The following is a 21,494-nucleotide window of genomic DNA, read 5'->3' as shown; positions in this document are numbered from 1 at the left end:
ATCTCTTCTACGTTTGGGTTGTTTTCCGTTTTTGTCTCCCGTGGATAATGCTGCTGTGATTGATCATGCGCATGTCTTTGTGCACATGTACACATATTTCAATTGTGTGTACAACCACAAGTGGAATTGCTGGATCATCAGATTTGTATATCTTTATCTTTACTAGATAATTCCAAACCGTTTTCTAAAGTAGTTCTAATTCATACTCCCATCAACAGTGTAAGAATTCTTGTTGTTTCACGTTTTGGCCAATACTTGTTGTCAATCTATTAATTTGGTAGGTGTGAGCTGGCATCCACGTGGCTTCCATTTGGAAAGCACCTTCTGGTCTCTGTGGTTTCTGATAGAAATCAACTGTTAATCTTGAGAATCCTTTGTGACAAGTCACTATCTCTTTTGCTGGTTTCAAGGTTCTTTATCTTTTCACAGTTTGCTTATGGTATATCTGGGTGTGGATCTCTTTTGAGTTTATCCTACTTAGAGTTCATTGAGTTTCTTGGATGTGTACATTAATGTTTTTCGTCAAATTTGGGAAGTTTTCTTTATTTCTTCAGGTACTGTTGCTATCCCTTTCTTTCTCTCTCCCCTCTTGGGACAACCATTATGTGTATGTTGGTATTTTTGATGGTGTCCCACAAGTCTCTGAGATTGTTTATTTTTCTTCATTTGTCTTTCTGTTCCACAGACTAGTTAATGTGAACTGACTTATCTTCACTTGACCTGATTCTGTTTTCTGCCTGCTGAAATCTGTGGTTGAATCCTTCTAGTAAATTTTCATTTCAGTTATATTTTTTAACTCCAGATTTGCTATTTGATTCTTTTGTATACTTTCTATCTTTTTATTAATATTCTCTAATTTTTTTCATTGTGGTCATAATAGTTTATAACATTGTGAAAATTCAGTTGTACATTATTATTTGTCAGACACCATATAAGTATACCCTTTCACCCCTTGTGCCCACCCCCCACCCCCTTCCCCCTGGTAACCACTAAACTGTTCTCTTTGTCTGTAAGTTTGTTTTTGGTCCACAAATAAGTCAAACCATATGGTGTTTGTCTTTCCTTGTCTGGCTTATTTCACTTAACATAATACCCTCAAGGTCCATCCATGTGGTTGTGAATGGGACGATTGTGTCTTTTTTTATGGCTGAGTAGTATTCCATTGTATATATATATATATATATACCATATCTTCTTTATTCCATCATCAGTCAATGGTCTCTTGGGTTGCTTCCTGTCTTGGCTATTGTGAATAATGCTGCACTGAACATAGGGGTGCATAAGCCTCTTTGAATTGCTGATCTCAAGTTCTTTGGATAGATACCCAGTAGTGGGATAGCTGGGTCATAGGGTATTTCTATTTTTAATTTTTTGAGAAATTTCCATACTGTTTTCCATAGTGGTTGCACCAGTTTGCATTCCCACCAGCAGTGTATGAGGCTCCCCTTTGCTCCACAACCTCTCCAATATTTGTTATTTTTTGTCTTGGTGATTATAGCTGTTCTGACAGGCATAAGATGATATCTAAGTGTAATTTTGATTTGTGTTTCCCTGGTGATTAGTGATGTTGAGCATCTTTTCATTTGCCTGTTGGCCATCTATGTATCTTTGGAAAAATGTCTGTGCATATCCTCTGCCCACTTTTTGATTGGATTGTTTGTTTCTTTGTAGTTCAGTTGTGTGAGTTCTTTATATGTTATGAAGATTAACCCCTTGTTGGATATATGATTTTCAAATATTTTCTCCAAGTTGGTGGGTTGTTTTTTTGTTTTGATCCTGGTTTCCCTTGCCTTCCAGAAGCTCTTTAGTCTGATGGAGTCCCACTTGTTTGTTTTTTCTTTTGTTTCCCTTGTCTGAGAAGACATGATATTCAAAAAGATCTTTTCAAGGCTGATGTCAAAGAGTGTACTGCCTATATTTTCTTCCAGAAGTTTTCTGGATTCAGGTCTTACCTTCAAGTCTTTGGTCCATTCTGAGTCTATTTTTGTGCATGGTGAAAAATAATGGTCTACTTTCATTCCTTTGCATGTGGCCGTCCGGTTTTCCCAGCACCATTTATAGAAGAGTCTCCTTTCTTCATTGTATATTCTTGGCTCCTTTGTCAAAGATTAGCTGTTCATAAATGTGTGGTTTTATTTTTGGGCTTTAAGTTCTGTTCCATTGATCTATGTGTCTGTTTTTGTGCCAGTACCAGCTGTTTTGATTGCTATAACTTCCTTGTATATTTTGAAGTCAGGGATTGTGATGCCACCAGCTTTGTTCTTGTTTCTCAGGATTGCTTTAGCTGTTTGAGGTCTTTTGTTGCCCCATATGAATTTTAAGATTCTTTGTTCTATTTCAGTAAAGAATGTCATTGGGATTCTGATTGGGATTGCACTGAATCTGTAGATTGCTTTAGGTAGTATGCACATTTTAACTATGTTTATTCTTCCAATGTGTGTACATGGAATATTTTTCCTTTTTTTATTTTTAAGATTTTATTTTTTTCATTTTTCTCCCCCAAACCCCCCGGTACATAGTTGTATATTCTTAGTTGTGGGTCCTTCTAGTTGTGGCATGTCAGATGGCACCTCAGCATGGTTTGATGAGCAGTGCCATGTTCGCGTCCAGGATTTGAACCGACGAAGCACTGGGCTGCCTGCAGCGGAGTGTCCAAACTTAACCACTCAGCCACGGGGCCAGCCCTTCATTTTTTTATGTCATTATCAATTTCTTTCAGTAATGTCTTATAGTTTTCCTTGTATAGGTCTTTCACCTCCTTGTTTAAATTTATTCCTAGATGTTTTATTCTTTTTGTTACAATTGTAAATGGGGTTGTATTCTAGAGTTCTCTTTCTATTAGTTCGTTATTAGAGTATAGAAATGCCACTGATTTTTTTGTAAGTTGACTTTGTACCCTGCAACTTTGCTGTAGTTGTTGATTATTTCTAATCGTTTTCTGATTGATTCTTGAAGGTTTTCTATATATAAAATCATGTCTTCTGCAAACAGCAAGAGTTTCACTTCTTCATTGCCTATTTGGATTCTTTTTATTTCTTTTCCTTTCCTAATTGCTCTGGCCAAAACCTCCAGTACTGTGTTGAATAAGAGTGATGAGAGTGGACACCCTTGTCTTGTTCCTCTTCTCAGAAGGATGGCTTTCAGTTTTTCACCATTGAGTATGATGTTGGCTGTGGGTTTGTTACATATGGCCTTTATCGTGGTGAGGTACTTTCCTTCTATACCCATTTTATTGAGAGTTTTTATCAAATGGATGTTGGATCTTGTCAGATGCTTTCTCTGTGTCTATTGAGATAATCATGTGGTTTTTTTCCCCTCATTTTATTAATGTGGTATATCACATTGATTGATTTTTGGATGTTGAGCCATCCCTGTGTCCCTGGTATTACCTTCACTAGGTCATGGTGTATGATCTCTGATGTATTGCTGTATTTGGTTTGCCAATCTTTTGTTGAGGATTTTTGCATTTATTTTCATGAGCTATATTGGCCTGTAATTTTCCTTCTTTGTGTTGTCCTTGTCTGACTTTGGTATCAGGGTGATGTTGGCCTTGTAGAATGTGTTAGGAATTTTTCTGTCTTCCTCAATTTTGTGTTAGGAATTTTTCTGTCTTCCTCAATTTTTTGGAATAGTTTGAGAAGGATAGGTAATAAATCTTCTTTGAATGGTTGGTAGAATTCTCCAGAGAAGCTGTCTGGTCCTGGACTTTGAGTTTTTAGAGGTTTTTGATTACTGTTTCAATCTCTTTACTTGTAATTGATCTATTCAGATTCTCTATTTATTCTTGATTCACTTTTGGGAGGTTGTAAGAGTCAGGAATTTATCTGTTTCTTCTAGACTGTCCAGTTTGTTGGCATATAGTTTTTTCATAATATTCTCTTAGTCTTTTATTTCTGTGGTATTTGTTGTAATTTCTCCTCTTTCATTTCTGATTTTATTTATCCAAGCCTTCTCTCTTTTTCTCTTAGTCTGGCTAAGAGTTTGTCAATTTTTTTTGTCTTCTCAAAGAACAAGCTCCTTGATTCTTTCTACATTCTTTTTTTGTTTCAATTTCATTTATTTCTGCTTTAATTTTTATTATTTCCCTCCTGCTGAGTTTGGGCTTTATTTGTTCTTCTTTTTCTAATTCTGTTAGGTGTAGTTTAAGATTGCTTATTTGAGCTTTTTCTTGTTTGTTAACATGGGCCTGTATTGCTATAAATTTCCCTCTTAGGACCAGTTTTGCTGCATCCCATATGAGTTAGTGTGATGTATTTTCGTTCTCATTTGTCTCCAGATATGTTTTGATTTCTCCTTTTGTTTCTTCGATGATCTGTTGGTTATTCAGTAGCATGTTGTTAGTCTCCACATTTTTGTTCCTTTCCCAGCTTTTTTCCTGTAGTTAATTTCTAGTTTCATTGTGTTATGGTTGGAAAAGATACTAGATATGATTTCTGTCTTCTTAAATTTATTGAGGCTTGCCTTGTTTCCCAACATATGGTCTGTCCTTGAGAATGTTCCATGTGCACTTGAGAAGAACGTATATTCTGTTTTTGGATGGAGTGTTTTATATATATATATATATCTATTCAGTCCATCTGGTCTAATTTTTCATTTAATTCCACTGTTTGTTCATTTTCTGTCTGGTTGATCGATCCATTGATGTGATTGGAATGTTGAGGTCCCCTACTATTAGTGTGTTGTTAATATCTCCTTTTAGGTTTAATAGTTGCTTTATATACTTTGGTGCTCCTGTGTTGGGTACATATATGTTTATAAGTGTAATGGCTTTGGTGGAGTGTCCCTTTTACCATTATATACTACCCCTCTATGTCTCTCTTTACCTGTTTTATCTTGAAGTCTACTTGGTCTGTTATAAGTATGGCAACACCTGCTTTCTTTTGTTTCCCATTAGCTTGGAGTATTGTCGTCCATCCCTTCACTCTAAGCCTGTGTTTGTCTTTGGAGCTGAGATGTGTTTCTTGGAGGCAGCGTATTTTTGGATCTTGAGTTTTAATCCATCCTGCCACTCTATGTCTTTTGATTGGAGAATTCAATCCAGTTACATTCAGAGTGATTATTGGTATATGAGTGCTTACTGCTGCCATCTCGTTGCCTGTTTTCTGGTTCTTCTGCATTTCCTTTGTTTCTCATACTGTTTATTTGGACTACCAATTTGATTGGGTAGTTTTTTTATGATGGTTCATTTTCTCCTTGTTTATCCTATATGTCCCTGTTCTAATTATTTGTTTACTGGTTGCCATTAGGTTTGTATAAAAAACCTGACAGATGCGATAGTCCATTTTCTGATAGCCTCTTATTTCCTTAGACTATGCCAATTCCGTCCCTTTCCTCTTCCCTTCTAAGTTATTTATCATATCTTATTCCATCTTGTGTTGTGAGTTTATCATTAAAATGATTATTTTTATTTTGGTGTTTTCCTTCTCTTTATCCTTAATGTTAAAGTTAAGTGTTTACTAACCTGATCTGATAGAGAACCACCATTTTCTGACTATTGCCTACCTATTCATCTCCTTGCTCAGGGCTTGGTAGCCCTTTTCCTATTTCCTTTTTTTTTTTTTCAAGTTATAAGGGCCTTCTTGAGGATTTCTTTTGGGGGGGATCTTGTGGCAATCAACTCCCTTAGCTTTTGTTTATCTGGGAAAGTTTTTATTTCTCCATTATATCTGAAGGATATCTTCACCAGATAGAGTATTCTTGGCTGAAAGTTTTTGTCTTTCAGGATTTTGAATATATCATTCCACTCTCTCCTAGCCTGTAAGGTTTCTGCTGAGAAATCTGCTGAAAGCCCATTAGGGGTTCCTTAGGTTATTTTTTTCCGCCTTGCTGCCCTTAGTATTTTTTCTTTGTCATTGACTTTTGCCACCTTTACTACTGTATGCTTTGGAGAAAGTCCTTTTACGTTGATATAATTAGGAGAACTGCTGGCTTCATTCACTTGTATTTCCAGCTCTTTACCCAGGTTTGGGAAGTTCTCAGCTATTATTTCTTTGAACAAACTTTCTGCTCCGTTCTCCTTCTCTTCCCCCCTCTGAAATACCTGTAATCCGTATGTTGCATTTCCTAATTGATTCAGATATTTCTCTGAGAGTTTCTTCATTTCTTTTGAGTCTTAGTTCCCTCTTCTCTGTCTGTATCAGGTCTATATTACTGTCCTCTAAGTTGCTAATTCTGGCCTCCATAATGTCAGCTCTGTTGTTTAGGGAATCCAGAATTTTCTTTATCTTGCCCACTGTGTTTTTCATCTCCAACAATTCTGATTGGTTTTTCTTTATAGTTTCAGTCTCTTTTGTGAAGAAGCTCCTGAATTTGTTGATTTGTCTTTCTGTGTTTTCTAGTAACTCGCTGAGTTTCTTTATGATGTCCATTTTGAATTCTTTGTCATTTAGGTTATGAATTTCTTTTTTTCAGGATTGGTTTCTGGATACTTCTCACTTTCCTTCTGGTCTGGAGATTTAGTTTACTTTTTCATACTGCTTTATAGTGTGGATTTTTGCCTCCTCATAGTGTTATTATCTGGTTGCAGCTTCCACCTGCCACCACTGGGTGGGGATCAGGCACTGTGTATTCTGGGCCCAGCACAGTCAGGGCCTCCGTAACTCCACCCACTGACTCCTTTTCTCACTGTGCAATGCTCTGACTGATGGCAGATCTGGAGCACTGGGCAGGGGGAGGGTTGCTTTCTTTCAACTGCGCTTCCCCAGCCACTAGCATTGCGATTAATTTTGTTCATTGTTGTACTCAGCTACCTTGCTAATCTATGTACACTGTTGGATTTTCTATATACATCATCATATCTACAAATAAAAACAATTTTACTTCTTTTCCAATTTTACATTTTTACGTCTGTTTCTTGCTTTGTCTACTTGCTAGGCGTTCCATATTGTTGAAAAGAAATGTTGATAGTAGACATTCTTGATTCAAAGGAAGGTTTTCAACATTTCACCACTAAGTGTGATGTTTGCTGTAGATGTTTTGTAGATACCTCATTCAGATTAAAGAAGTTCATTTTATTCCTGGTTTGCTACTTTAAAAAAAAATCTTTTGTGTTAAATTTTATACATTTTTTACGTCTGCTGAGATACGGTTTTTCTCTTTTATTCTGTAAATTTAATTATGTATCTAAATATAATTTCTGAATTGCACCATGTAATATATCCCAACTTGGTCATGATTTATTATCCTTTTTTATGTATTCCTGGATTCTTTGTGCTAGTATTTAAGAATTCTGCATTTATGTTTTTGTGTGACATTGTCTTGTAATATGTCTGTCAGGTTTTGACATCAAGGCTGTGTTGACTTAATAAAATGAGTTTGGTTTTGTTCTTTTTCATTTACCTGTAATTGGTTTGTGTAAGATGGACCTTCTTTCTTTCTTAAATGTTTGGTTGAATTCGCTCATGATGTCACACAATGTTTTCTTTGCATTTAAATTATGACTCCAATTTCTTTAATAGTTGTGGGACTGTTGACATTTTCTGTAACTTCTTTTATCAATAGTTTTGTTCAGTTGTATCTAAATTTCCTAACATATTATCATTGTGTTATCCTTTCATTTTCTTTTCAGTTTGAAGATATACTTTATATACTGTGATATGTTTAGATGTTATTGAGAAATGTATATTCAGAGCTGGAGTGTTTTCATCACACCAGTTATCTTTGTAAAGTCCATGGTAGGACCTGTAGTGGTGTCTTCTCTCTCTCTCTTCTTCTTTAATTTGAATTCCTGACAGTGTGTATTTGTGCTTTCTCTTTTTTCCATTGTTCAGCTCACCAGGAATTAATCAGTTTTATTAGTCTTTTCAAAGAAGCAGCTTTTAGCATTTTTTTGTACTGTCTATGTGTGTTTCTTTTCTATTTTACCAACTTATGTTTTTTATTTCTTACCTTTCACTTTTTAAATTTAATTTGTTGATATTTTTGCAATTTCTTGAGATAGGCATTTAGTTCATGATTTTTAGTCTTTTCTAACATATGCATTTAAAATTATCAAATTCAGGAAGATTTTGTCTACATTCCACATGTTTTATGTGTAGCATTTTCCTTACCCTTTGGTTCAATATATTTCTAGTTTCCATTGTGATTCTTTTGTTGACTCATAAGTTATTTCCAAGTGATTCCGAATACATGGGGATTTTCCAGTTACATTTTTTGTTATTTCTAGGTTAGTAGTTCTGTGGTCTGAGAATGTATTCTGTGCGATTTCAGGTATTTGAAGTTTGTTGAGATTTATTTTTTGACCCAAATATGATTAGTTTTGGTAAACATTTTATCTGGTTTTATATTTGGCAGATGTTACGTGTAATATTTTTCTACGTATGTCTATTAGGTCAAGTTTAGCAATGTGTTCTTATGTGTTTCTTGTCTATTTTTTCTGTTAGTTACTTAGAGTATTGTGTTTAAAATCTTTCTTTCCATGTTGTGAAATCTTTCCTGTCTTTGGTTTTGTCAAGTTTTGCTTTATGTATTTTGAGACTATCATTAAATGCCAAAAAACCTTAGAAGTTCTATATATTTCTGACAAATTAACCTTTTACTATATCTGGTAATGTCTTTTTACTTTCTTTTTGGGCCTTAAAGTGTGCTTCATCTTATCTTAGTGCAAATACGCCAGTGTTCCTTTCAATTGTTACATGGTATATTTCTTGTATCCTTCTATATTTCAGTCTTTCTCTGTCGTTATATTTTACTTCTGTTTCTTATAAATAGCTTATATCTGTTTGTTTTTTCATTTGGTGTGACAGTCATTTAATTAGAACATTGGTCCATTTGTGGTTAATGTAATCACTAGTGAGCTTAGCTTTTCTACAGAATTCCTCTTTTTATTCCATGTGTTCTTTGTTTCTTTTTTTTCTCCTTAGTCAGTTTCTTTCAGATTCAGTTTTTTATAATTCCATTTTCTCTCTATTAGCTTAAACTATATACTTTTTCACAGTTCTTTTAATGATCATTGCAGAGATTACAGTATGAATTTCTTACTTTGCGAAGGCTACTATTAATCAGTATAATTTACCCACCTACCAGACAGTGCAAAAACATCGGAACAGTGCTTCTCAAATTTGGGCATACATGAAAGAACACCTGGAGAACTTACTAAAGCATTAGTTCCTGGGCCCCATCCCCACAGCCTGAGTTAGTAGGTATACAGTTGGGCCTAAGAATCTGCATTCCCAATAACCTCTTTGCTGCAAGTCTGAATACCACATTCTGGTAGCACTGCCATAGAACTTGTTAACTGCATTTGTCCTCAACCTAAATGCCTTGTTGCCGTGTATTTTAGATCTCTCTCTATTTTAATCCCAGAAGAAGATATTATTCTTGTGTAATACAGTCGGTATCTGTTTAGATTTAGATTTTCTGACATAGTTACCCTTTCAGTTACTCTGCATTCTTTCTTGTATTTCTGGGCTTCCATAGAGGATCAGTTTCCTTCTGCCTGAAGAATATCCTTTAGTTTTCCTTAATGAGATCACTGGGAACAAATTTTCAGTTTTTGTTGTCTGAAAGTGTCTTTATTTTATCTTTATTGTTATTTTTTATTGTGATAAAATATACATAACATAAAATTCACCACTTTAACCACTTTTAAGTGTACAGTTCAATGGCATTAAATATATTCACAATGTTGTGCAACTGTTTATCTCCAGAACTTTTTCATCATTTCAAAGTGAAACTCTTTACCCATTAAACAATAACTTCCCCTTCTCTCCTCCCCTAGCCATTGTTAACCTTTATACTATTTTCTGTCTGTATGAGTTTACCTATTCTAGTTACTTTTAGAACCATGCAGTATTTTTCCTTTTGTGTCTGGCTTATTTCACTTAGCATAATGTTTTCAGGGTTCATCCAAGTTACAGTATGTATCAGGATTTCCTTCCTATTAAATCGAATTATATTCCATTATTCCATTGTATGTATATACCATATTTTGTTTATCCATTCATCTCTTGATGGACATTTGGCTTATTCCCATCTTTTGAGTATTGTGAGCAGTGCCTCTATGAACATTGGTGTGCAAGTATCTGTTTGAGATCCTTCTCTCAGTTCTTTTATGTACATACCCAGAAGTGGAATTGCTACATCATACTGGTTGTTTGTGTCTTAGGACAATGGAACATTTTATTGTGTGAAACTCAATAGTTTTCCTGAGAAAAAAACTTCAAGGCGTAGATTGCAGTTGGCTAGAAAACATGTGGGCTTCATTACTTGGGATCAAGCCTCAGTGGACAAGGGGGATTCAGAGTGTACTTTACGCAAAACTGTAAAGTATAAGAAGCACACTCTATGCTTAGCTTGCCTTTGAAAAGGTATTTTTCTTAGATTTGCCCTCATGAGGGAAGTACAAGTGCAAGCTATTTGTGAGTTTTAAGCTAAAGTTTTTCAGGTGCCTATTATTCCTAGATGTTTTGTGGTTCCTCTAAACTTTGTGGTTTGTAAGAACACCATAAATATGTATTTTAGCTTCTCTAATAAGGCTTTTGACAAAGACCTTTTCAGATCTAAGAATTTGAGATTGGCGTGTGATATGTAATATGCGGTGAACATGACTAATTTGCTTCGTGTTTATTTAAATTTCCTCCAGAACTTTTGATTGTTGTGTTTTATTTTCTTTATCAAACAGGATTTGCCCAATAACATGATCCATCAAGTGCCAATTAAATCACTCCCTCAAGAATGGCTTTGGTGTGAAACATGGTGTGATGATGCCTCTAAGAAAAGGGCAAAAACAATTGACCTGGTAAGCTGTCTGTGGTTCTTTCCTGCCTCGTGTCCAGTGTGCTGTGTGACTGGTTGGTCATCGGTGCACAGATTCTCATTCGGGCTTTCTCTGCAGTCGTGTAGCATGGGGCCTGCAGAACGTCTGACAGTAACTCCAGCAGATCTCTTCTCAGCTACAGCAGGAAGCCAGACCGTCTAGCGTCTGCTGGGGCTGTTCTCATCCACTGCAACACTCCTTGTCTTCCAGCTCATCTCTGTGCCTTTCCCAAGTGGACTCTCTGTCCTGCTTTCCAGTAGCTCCCTGCAACTTCTTTAACCATGTTCCTTCTGCTAATCTGTCATTTGGTTCCTTAGTGTTGTTCTTTTTGTCCAGTTAGGACTTGTAACCCAAGTGCAGAAACACCTTTGAATTCTGTATAATGGACCCTTTCTTCAGCTCAGCTAAAGTATGTTATTTTGGTTTTCACAGTGTAATAATCCAATGACCAAAGAGCCCAAGCTGGAAGCAGCTGTTCGAATTGTCCCCGAGTGGCAGGACTACGACCAGGAGATCAAGCAGCTGCAGATGCGCTTCCAGAAGGAGAAGGAGACAGGAGCACTGCATAAGGAGAAGACGGTACCAGAGCCCAGCCGTGAGGGTGAGTGCAGACACCTGCCTTTCGGTCAGTTCTTCGTCCCGTTCCTCATCTCTGTTTGTTGCAAAATGACAGGATAATGCATAAAAGGGAAAGAAGAATCACTTATCAGTCCTTCCATCCTGACCTCAGCCACTGTTTATTTCTCACTTTCCTTTTTCAGTTGGCCTTCTAAACAGCATTTATTTATTTGATCTTTACTGAAGAAGGTTGTCCCTGAACTGACATCTGCGCCCATCTTCCTCTATGTTGTATATGGGACGCCGCCACAGCATGGCTGATGAGTGCTGTGGGTCTATGCCTGGGATCCAAACCCATGAATGCTGGTCTGCTGAAAGAGCATGCAAACTTCACCACCAGGCCAGCCCCCTAGATAGTATTTATTAATGCAATTGCTGATCTTTTTTTCGGGGGTGGTTTTTTGGTTTTTTTTTTTGGTTTTAATTGTGATTATTATTGTTGAGGTTCATGAGTTTTGTGATACATAAGTGAAACCTGACATTGTTTGGGGGATCTCTTGTCAGATTCCTTGGTTTTTCGTTAACTCTGTCCAGGCACTAGTGAATGAACACATTTAGGGTCAAGACAAAGTCCATGTTGATTGGGAAAAACATACTCTTTCCATCAAGCACATCGGGGTGGGGTGGAGTGTTTGGATTTAAATACAAAGTCTTCATCTGATGGTTTTCCTGTCCTGTGAAGGAGAGGTGGCCAGTTGAACATGGTCATTAGAATAGGAAAATGACCTTTTGTAAACTATTAACGAGATGGACTCTGCCTTTTACCATTTATTCAGCTCAAAACCAATTCTAAAAAAGCAGTTACAGAACATAGATCTTGAGTGACTCAGCTAAACATCCTGAAGGCTATACCATGATATGAAACGTCACAGCTAGAGGCTGGATATTTACCGTAGAAGTAATTCACATTGATGAGCACATCCTCAAGAACTTCCATAGATAAATGGGCAGAGTGTAGACATACTGTTCCCATAAGAGGAAAACGCAGATGATAAATGAATTCGAGGAAACGGTAATCAACTCGAAGGACTTTCCTCAGTATATACGACATAGGAAAAATAAACGTTGCTAATGCCATTTGTGGGGGAGATGGTGAGGGGACTGCTCTGGATCTGCCTTGCTGAAGCCTTTTGTATTAGAATATTCCTTGTTAAAAAGCAGTAAATCAGGCATTGGGAGCCATTAAAATATTTGTGCCCTCAATAATTCCTCCCTTGAGAATTTACCTTAAAGAATTAATTCAACACAACAAAAAAGTTATCTACATAGAGAAATTTCTTTTGCTATTATTTATAAATCAAAGCATTAAAAACAGCTTAAACATCCAAGACTAGAGAATAGTAAATGAGCTACACTGCTCCATAGGAAAATGTTTATATGTTATTAAGTGAGAAACGAAGCATCTTGACTAAAAATGTGTGCATTTTTCCTTAGAGTAAATATTGTGCCTGTGAAAATGATGCAGATGGAGTAGGGATGTGCAGGTAGTTTGTGGTTTTGAAAATAAAAATTTCGTTTTTGCTTTCAAAATATAATACAAACATATCAAACCGAAACTCTTAAAAATTGTAAAAGAGAAAATGGAGGTGGGTGCACAAATAATACATTACAGTACCAGAAAATGCCCAGTCTGTATTTGTATAACTGGAGGATAATTCATTTTATTTTTCATTGTTCTCCTTTTCTATAGGACCTCAGAAACGTGAAGAATTATGATCTCCAGAGGACGATAGGAAATTACACCATTTGAAAAACACTTTTTATATTAAATGCTAGTTTTTTCTGATCTGTCTATACAACTGCTGATGAACTGGCCGGGCAGGTGTGCCACGCCTTTTGATTCTGAGCGTTGATTTTGACTTCTGCACGTCGGTGGGCTCTGGATCTTTGGAGTCAAGGCTCTCTTGGATTTGTCCCTCAGAGGAAGACAAGGGCTGATGCTTTGGAACTCTGTGGGGGCAGTCTTCTAACCAGAGGGGAGAATGGTGAAGGGAATTGGATGGAAACAAGTGCTGGGGTGTGCCACCAAGAGCACAAGTGTGCCGCACTGTCACGGGAAGCTAACCAGCCAGGGCCGCCGTGTCCTTCCTTACCTCAGTTTCCCTGCAGTGGAGCCCAGTCTGCAGCCTGCGCTGTGGGGCAGGTCCCGTCCGGAGCCGCATCGGCAGAAGTTTTGTCCGAGGTCCACACTGCTCGAGGTTTATGCCAGTGTGCTCCTGTGCCCTTCCGGCCTTCTCTTCCCCGACATCAGGGTCATTATTGAATTGAAACCCAACCAGCAATCATGTGTCTTCAGGGTTGGCGCAGGGCAAATTAATTTCGGGACAGGCTGGGGGTGGGTGGGGGTAGGGAAAATATCAGGAGAAGCAGGCTCCGGGGGTTGTGGGGAGGTGAGGAAGACCAGAAATTGGCTGTTCTCTTTTATAAACCATCAGTACCATTGTGACTAATTTGAAATGAAAACATTATTCTTATTCCCCACCAAGCCCAGTGAACTTTTTAGCTAATTGTTTTATAAACAAGTTTTGTATTTGTGAAAGTCTTTGCTTTTTCTTCCCGCTTTCTAAAGATACTGTCTCTTACTGACTTCCTTACTGGATACAGCCATAGCGAGTCTCTGGGAGCCGTGCTGGGGCTCTGGGCTCCCTCAGGACAGGCACACGTCCTTCCCCGTCTCCTCTGGAGGATGTTTCTCCCTCAGACCAGGGCAGTTGGCTTTGACTTTTCTCCGCAAAAGGCCCCCAGGTCTGAGACCAGGAGAGATTTGGCTGTGTGAGTCCTGCTTTTCTGTACACCCTTGCGTATTGCTTTTAGTTTAAGGCTGTGGGTTGCAGAAACTGCCAGCACTCTGCCCATTCTGACTCCACGTAGTTGATCTGGAAGCAGCGTTGCTTTTTGTGTCCTTCCTTCGGCAGCCCAGCACGGCCCTTCCAGAGCAGCCTTTGCTGGTGAGTGGGCCGTGCTGGGAGGCCCCCCACAGGAGGCTTCCAGAGTGCTGCTGGCCTCGTGGGTGTGCCGCTCCAGGTCCGTCCTCCGCCGTAAGCAGCTTTTGTCTCTCATGTTTTGCCTGCTTTTTAAAAATAGGAGGAGGGGGCGCGAATGGAGAGCTAAGTCCTGACTCTTCTCAGCCAGGTCACGTATTGACTTGCAGTCTCTTAAAAATCAAAGTCTTACGACAAATATCAAGTAATTTATTTTTGCTGTATCCACATGCACAAGTTTGCTCAGGAGTCTCTCAGGCATTCGGAAGGAGCTTTTGAGTTTGTTTTTATAATTCCGTTAAAAATTGGGGAAAGGGGCAGCCCAAAAGATTTTTAGAAAATTGATACAAGACTGGAAGATCCCTCCGAGTCATTGCTGTTGACAAAGGCTGTAGCAGGAGTCCCCTGCTCAGAGCAGCCGCAGGGGTGGATCAGTGGCAGTAAAAAGAGTGGTTCGGCTTCCTCTGAGGGTTCCCGGAGCCTGCCGAGAGGCCCGTGTTTGCTGTCTGCAGCCACAGGCAGAGTGGTGCATTTTTCTAGTTTATTCTCTGAGAGGTTGAGCAGGAAATACTAAAGTCATGGGATATGCTTTTAAAATGCTGGTTCCTTGGGACATGGAACAAGCCACTTCCTCTGTGTCTTTCCATCAGGTCTCTTAGGCATATTCCATATGAGAAAGTGCAGTGTGAAACCTCTTCTCTGTGTAGTGCTTATCCTCATTTCCCCTTGTTTGTCCCACCCTAAACATCAGTCTTATTAATATTGAATCTAAATATGCAAGGCCCAGCTTGCTCCTGAAGTGGCCTAGAGCCCGCCTCTCCTGCCAGTGACTGTGGTTCATGAGACGCAAGCACCTTTCACAGTGAGCCTCTGGTGCCCGAGGGAATGGTGTTTCCACAAAAATCTGGTCTTGGTTAGCACTGTCTGTTGCCTCCACTGTGTGAGAGCAGATTGTGACTGAAAAGATAGGTAGGAGAGAGTTTTTTCCAAGGAATAAGAATTAGTTGCATGAAATGTTCAAGCTTCTGGAAACTTCACAGTGAGTTGTTTTTAACCGTGTAATGGATTTTTTTCTCTCAATATGCCCTACTGGAAAATTTTCTTTCTGAATCAGTGCCAGAGTGATATGAAATAATGTGACATGTCAGAGTGACACGCCACAGTGTAAGTTGTTGTGTTCTGTGAACAGTGGTATTTGATTGAGCTCAAACCCAAGCACAGAGCCTGCTGCTGGGCGTGTGGAGCATGCCTGTGTTTTGTTTTAAAATTGTCCTCAATACTCACCGCACTGAGAAGGATGTGCCGACTGTCAGACGCGGCATTTCCAATGGAAACATGCAGATGTTCGCTGCCTACCAAGTGCATGTGCATCCTGGAGGGCCCACGTGTGGGGTGAGCTCAGCTGTTGGAAGAGCAAAGATTGTACATCTATTAAGAAATAGTTTCCAAGAATGGAGCTTAATTTACTCTGCTGTCCTTAAGTCCTCATATTATGAACTGCGTGAATGAACAACTTTTATCTGGTCCAGGACCGAGAGTCCCTGAGTGAAGGGCTGAAAGCTAGAGGTGGCAGTGCAGTTTTCAGAAAAGAGGGACTGGCCCAGGCGATAGGGAGCAAAGGAATCCCAGTTTCCTTTTGCTGGGATTTATCCTTTACTGGCACCATAATTGGAAGAGGTCAGACACCACCCTCATAGCAGTGAGTGTAAATGATTCCGCTTCCCCCACATCTCCTGTGTGAGTCAATTTGGGTACTTGAAAGCAGTCCTTTTCTAAAATTGCCATGAATGATTAAAAGAAATAATTCAACTTAAGAGTTACAGGAAATATCTACTACATTTTCTGAATAAAATGCTATTACTATGGTATCAAATTTCATGGAAATGTAAATGTTTTGGTAAAGCCACCTAACAGAAACTTTGTCTTGGTAACAACAAATGGAGGGTGCATTGTGTGTGTAATTTTAATAATTAGGTTTTTTAAGTATTTGATTTTATGGGGACACTTTTGTGGGATGGTAAATCAAAAATATAGCTGTCATGTGTCTAGTTGGGTGGGATAACATTTTTTATTTAAGCTCATGTTTTCCCTGCCTTGATGTAGTGAGGAAAGATCTTAATCAGGACTTTGGTAATTACCTGATTGAATTCAAGCAAAGTAGACTTCATTAACTCGGGTCGTTACTGATATTTCAAAGTATCTGGAGGATATCAATTTCTCTTTCATTATTTGGTCTTTGATTTCTCAATTTAATACAGAAACGACACTTCTGAGTGGCATTGAGTCAGTGCACCGAGTAGAGGCTCTCTCCCCCTTAGGGTCTCACTGAGTACTGATAATTTATAAAAACAAACCGCAAAATCGGTTTCAGGAAGCTGCATTCTCCCCAGAAGTAGTGCATAAAGTTTCAACTCCATGGTAATGATTTTGCAAGCAAGAGGCCATCTGAGACTTTCCCAGTTACCTAGCAACACAGAAGCCAAACGTGGAAGATTTGCTAAGACACAAGTTAGGGCAGGAGCTAAGGCCTTCGTCCCACTGTAATTTATACATTGCCTTACTTGTCACCAGTTAGATTTCCAGAGAAATGGGCATGATTCCTTTCCAAAATAAAAGAAAATACATTAACCTAAGGTCAACAATTTGAGAAAAAGATTATCAAATACCATGTTTTCCAACCAGTTATCCTTGGTAATAATGGAAAAATGTTCGAATTTTTAAGGAAACTATGTACTTAAAAACAAGAACACCTTCTTTATAACTGTTCTGTTTTACTTCAGTCCTTCTCCATTCAATGCAGCCTAGGTCCAGGTGCTGCCTCTCGCTTGGAAACAAGCTTTGGGGCTCTTAATGTCCATAGAGCCCTCTGCACCTGAAGTGAACTGAGAATGAATTTCTGGGTACTGTAATGAAAACAAGGTCTGGTCAACAAATAAACTTTTTCTTCTCTTCTTTAAACTGTCTGGCCAGTCATTCAGCTTTTATGTTTAGGAAGGGTGGATTGCTAGAGCTCCTTCACCTGACAGAGCAGTCAGGCCTGGACAGGAAGAAGAGCTTTGCCTGAACATCTGGTCTGGTGATGGGTCGGGGTCCAGATGCAGCCAGTTCTCTGGATTCTCAGGACAGCACCCATGCCTCTTCTAGGTCCCTAACCTTGGAGAACTGCCCCAGGCAGGATCTGGCAGGCAAGCTGCCCCAGAAGGGCTAACCCCAACAGGAAGGGTGGCGAGTGCTTTGTTCGTGTTGCAAATTCTCTGAGCTAGATTTGAAGTTGAAGATAGGGTTCCTGCTGTTCAGGTGCTCATTGGACGCTGCAGGCTAGTGTAGTGAGTGCTCTTGCTGAGGTGGAGGTTGGGGAAGGGGACCTCGTGGCTGAGAACACAGCAGAGGGCACCGAGGGTGGAGGAGAAGAGGGATTTGTTGGTCGGGGAAAGCTTCCACAGGAGATGACTGAAGCCTGAGGGCAAGTAGGAGTTATCCATGTCGGCTGAGGGAGGTGGGGACAGAGGGAGGACAGGAGCCAGGACCTCTCATTTAGACAGTTGCAAGTGAATCTGGGTGATCACAGTCATAGCCAGGAGAGAGGTTCCAGAGAGAGGGTCTGAGTTTGATCCTGGGGCCACAAGAAAGCCCCTGAGGGGTTTTAAGCTTGGTGCTGACATGAAATTGGGTTTCTCTTGTCATGAACTTTTTATTGATGTGTAGCACATGTAGACAAGTACACAAACATACACCTTGATAGATTTTCAAAGTGAACATACTTGTGTAACCATCACCCAGACAGAGGCATAAAAGGAAGTTGGGTTTTATTTTAAGTAACATTGAAGTATTTGATTACAGTCTGGCTTCCAGTTATGGCAAGAGCATCAGACTAACCCTCCTACTGATAATTATACACACTGTTGAAATGCACTGGAAAGTCACTAGAGACAGGCAAAAACTGGAAGGGACTCAACCACTGAAAGAAGAGAGGCACATGGGATGAGATCCACATTTAAGTGACTATTCCTTATGTGGCCCACAGGGAATAAAACAAAAAGTGGAGGTTTACTAAGGTGAAGAGGCAAGTCAGAGTTTGGGACTGCCTGAGCAGCTGGAAATTGAAGGGGGAGCTCCCAGAAAGGGGGAAACCACAGAGCCTTGAATTTGCTTTATGTATTCCTCTCAAATCCTTGGCTGACTCTTAAATTGTGCATGAACAGGCAGGATTCCAAGAGGCCCGATGGAAAGCAGCAGCTGGGAGCCTGGAAGGCTCAGCAGAGATTGAGCAGATGTCTGGTGCTGGGGAAAGTCTGAGATTTATATCTCACCAAAACTTTCCATTCAAAACCTAGAGGGTCATAGTTTAGGGTTAGAACCACTTTTCAGAATGCAGGTCTGGGCCTTGGACTAAAGCAGAACTAGAATAGACTCAACTCTACCTAAAGCCTAAAATCAAGTCTTCAAAAAATTGAAGTGATCTGCTAGTCACTTAACTGTCTCCTAAAACAAAAATCAACAGTTTTCATGGAAAAAATAACTGAATCCAGAGTTTCTACAGTATATTGTTCAGAATGTCCAGTAAACAATCACAAATCAGGAGACATAAGAAAAACAAATATATGACACGTAACCAAGAAAAAAAAAAAGAGAGAAACACCCACAGACAACCAAGATGTTGAAATTATTGAATAAAAATTTAAAAATCATGATAAATAGGTTAAAGAATCTATAGAAAAGGATAGATACAAAGGATGAAGAGGGGAATTTTAGGAGAGAGATGACATTTTTAAAAACTAATGTATGGGCTCAAAAGAAGATCAAACACTGCAGGAGAAAGGATCAGTGAACTTGAAGGCAGGTTAATAGAAATTACCCAAATTGAAGAGCAAAGAGGGAAAGATTAACAAATAAATGAACAGAGATGCAATAACCTGTGAGGCAGTATCAGGCAGTATAACAAATATGTTAAGTGGAGTTGTAGAAGAAGAGGAGAAAGTACTTGGAGAAAAAAACATATTTGGAGAAATGTTGGCCAAAAATTTTCAAAGTGTGATTAAAATATCAACTCATGGATTCAAGGAGCTCAGAGACTCCCTGTAATATAGTTTCTAAAAAATGCTGTCTGGATCCGGTTTTGAGGCCCTGGCTCTAGAGACCAGTCAGTTATCTTGAGCAGCCCATTAAGCCTACACCTTGAACCACCCTTCTAGGACTCTAGCATTCTGGGCACTATGCAACCACCCTAATCACCTGAGCCCAGATAGCAGACACCAGGGATGGATCCTGTGCCCAAGAACCCACTGAAAATATTCAAATTAACTACTCTTACTAGTTTTAAGCCTTCTTACCCTGCCTCACTCATTCATTCCTGGCCAAACCACATTAAAGGCTTTTGCCCACAGTTCCTACATCACCTTCTTCCTTGTGACCAACTCTAGTGCCTCCCCTGAGTGGTCAGGTGACGTATGAGTATAACAAAACTGTAAAACTTGAACTGTTGAATTCGGTTTCTCTCTCTCAACCTGTGTCTGACCTCACCATGTGTCACCCTACCCCCAAAAAGGAGGATAAATATAAAGAAGGCCACACCTTGGCACATCATAGTCAAATGGTGAAAACCAAAGATAAAATCTTTTAAAAAGTAGCCAGGAAAACAAAAAAAGACACGTGATACACAGGAACAATAAGAATGATAGCTGACTTTTCATCAGGAAGAAAGGGAACAGATGACAGTGGAATACCATTTTTAAAGTGCTGAAAGATGGAAAAGCTGTCTTAACATTCTGTATGCAAGGGAGATAGTCTTCAAAAATGAAGATGAAATAAAATCATTTCAGAGTAACAATGCTGAAAGAATTCATTGCCAATAGACCTGGACTGTAAAAAATGGTAAAAGTTCTCCAGGCTGAAAGGGAAATGATGCCAGGGAGAAATTCAGATCTACAGAAAGGAACAAAGAGCACTGGAAATAGTAAATATGTAAGTAAATATACTGTTTTTTCCTCTAAGAAACTTTTGATTACTTAAAGGAAAAATGATAGCTCTATATTGTGGAGTTTATAATATGTAGAAGTAAAATATATGACAGTTGCACAAAGCAAGGGAGTTATAAGGTTCTTACATTATATGTGAATTGGTATGATAGTAATGCAAAATAAACTGATAAGCTGAGGAAGCATATTGTTTACATACATATTGGAACAACCATTTAAAAAAATTAATTATAGCCCAAAATAAAAAAATTAAAAGATAGAATGGAATGGTTAAAATTTTTTAATTAAAAAAACCCCATAAAACTTGATCAACCCTGTAGAGGCAGGAAAGGAGGAACAAAGGAACAAGTACAGACAAGATAAATAGTAAACAAATGGCTAAATAGTAGAATTTAAATGGAAAAAAATTTTGATATTTGCATTATATATTACTGATTTTAAACACTCTAAATAAAAGGCTGAGATTTTCAGATTGTATTTTAAAAAGTAGTTTACAAGAGATGCACATTAAATAGAAATAGGTTGAAATTAAGAAACATACCACACAAACATTTAATAATAAGAAAACTGGTGTGGCTATGTTAATATCAGACAGAGTGAACTTTAAGACAATGCATATTACCAGAGGAAAAAGAAGAACATTCTATAATGATCAAAGTCAATTAATCAAGAAGATGTTAACAATCCAAAATATGTATGCACCTAATGACATTACTTAGAAATACATGGAGCAGGAGTGACAGCATGCAAAACGGCAAACTATACAGATCTGGGGGCAGCCACTCCACCGAGTCAACCACTAAGCTGGAAAAAGCAACTGGAATCAACTATTTTGGAACTCTGGAACATGTTTGGACACTTAAAGCAACCAGAGGAGCACTTCAAGAAGGAAGAGGCTTCTGATCTTTTGTAAGTGAATGCCATACATGAACCAGCTACCACTCCCTGTTCCTCAGCACCATCTTGGCCGTGGGGACAGCAGCCTGCATTCGTGGAGCAGCTGGCGGGTGCCAGGCTGGGCGGTGGTGACCTTGTCCTTGAAATATTTAGATTTGTGCATTTGGGCTGGTCTAGTGATGCCTGAGGAACTGGCACAGATGCTTGCCTTGGTTTGGCTCTTGGTAGCAATCAATGGCTTACGCTGGTGTCATTTATCAGAAGAGT

At 38.8% G+C, this 21,494-nt stretch overlaps 1 protein-coding gene across 2 annotated transcripts in view; it reads left to right on the top strand.

The window, feature by feature from the left end:
- The window catches only part of UGGT1 (UDP-glucose glycoprotein glucosyltransferase 1), a 114,542-nt gene extending 97,229 nt beyond the window's left edge, over positions 1 to 17,313 (top strand). For both annotated transcript variants that reach the window (XM_014857607.3, XM_014857606.3), the window contains 3 exons: positions 10,622 to 10,738; positions 11,189 to 11,357; positions 13,065 to 17,313. In XM_014857607.3, the coding sequence (XP_014713093.1) occupies positions 10,622 to 10,738; positions 11,189 to 11,357; positions 13,065 to 13,090 (312 nt within the window). In that variant the 3' untranslated portion in view covers positions 13,091 to 17,313. The remainder of the gene's footprint in view (positions 1 to 10,621; positions 10,739 to 11,188; positions 11,358 to 13,064) is intronic.
- The last annotated feature ends 4,181 nt before the right edge of the window (positions 17,314 to 21,494 follow it).

Source organism: Equus asinus, chromosome 4 (assembly GCF_041296235.1).
Source record: "Equus asinus isolate D_3611 breed Donkey chromosome 4, EquAss-T2T_v2, whole genome shotgun sequence".
In the NCBI taxonomy this organism is placed as follows: domain Eukaryota; kingdom Metazoa; phylum Chordata; class Mammalia; order Perissodactyla; family Equidae; genus Equus; species Equus asinus.
This window is presented reverse-complemented; position numbering and strand designations above follow the sequence as displayed.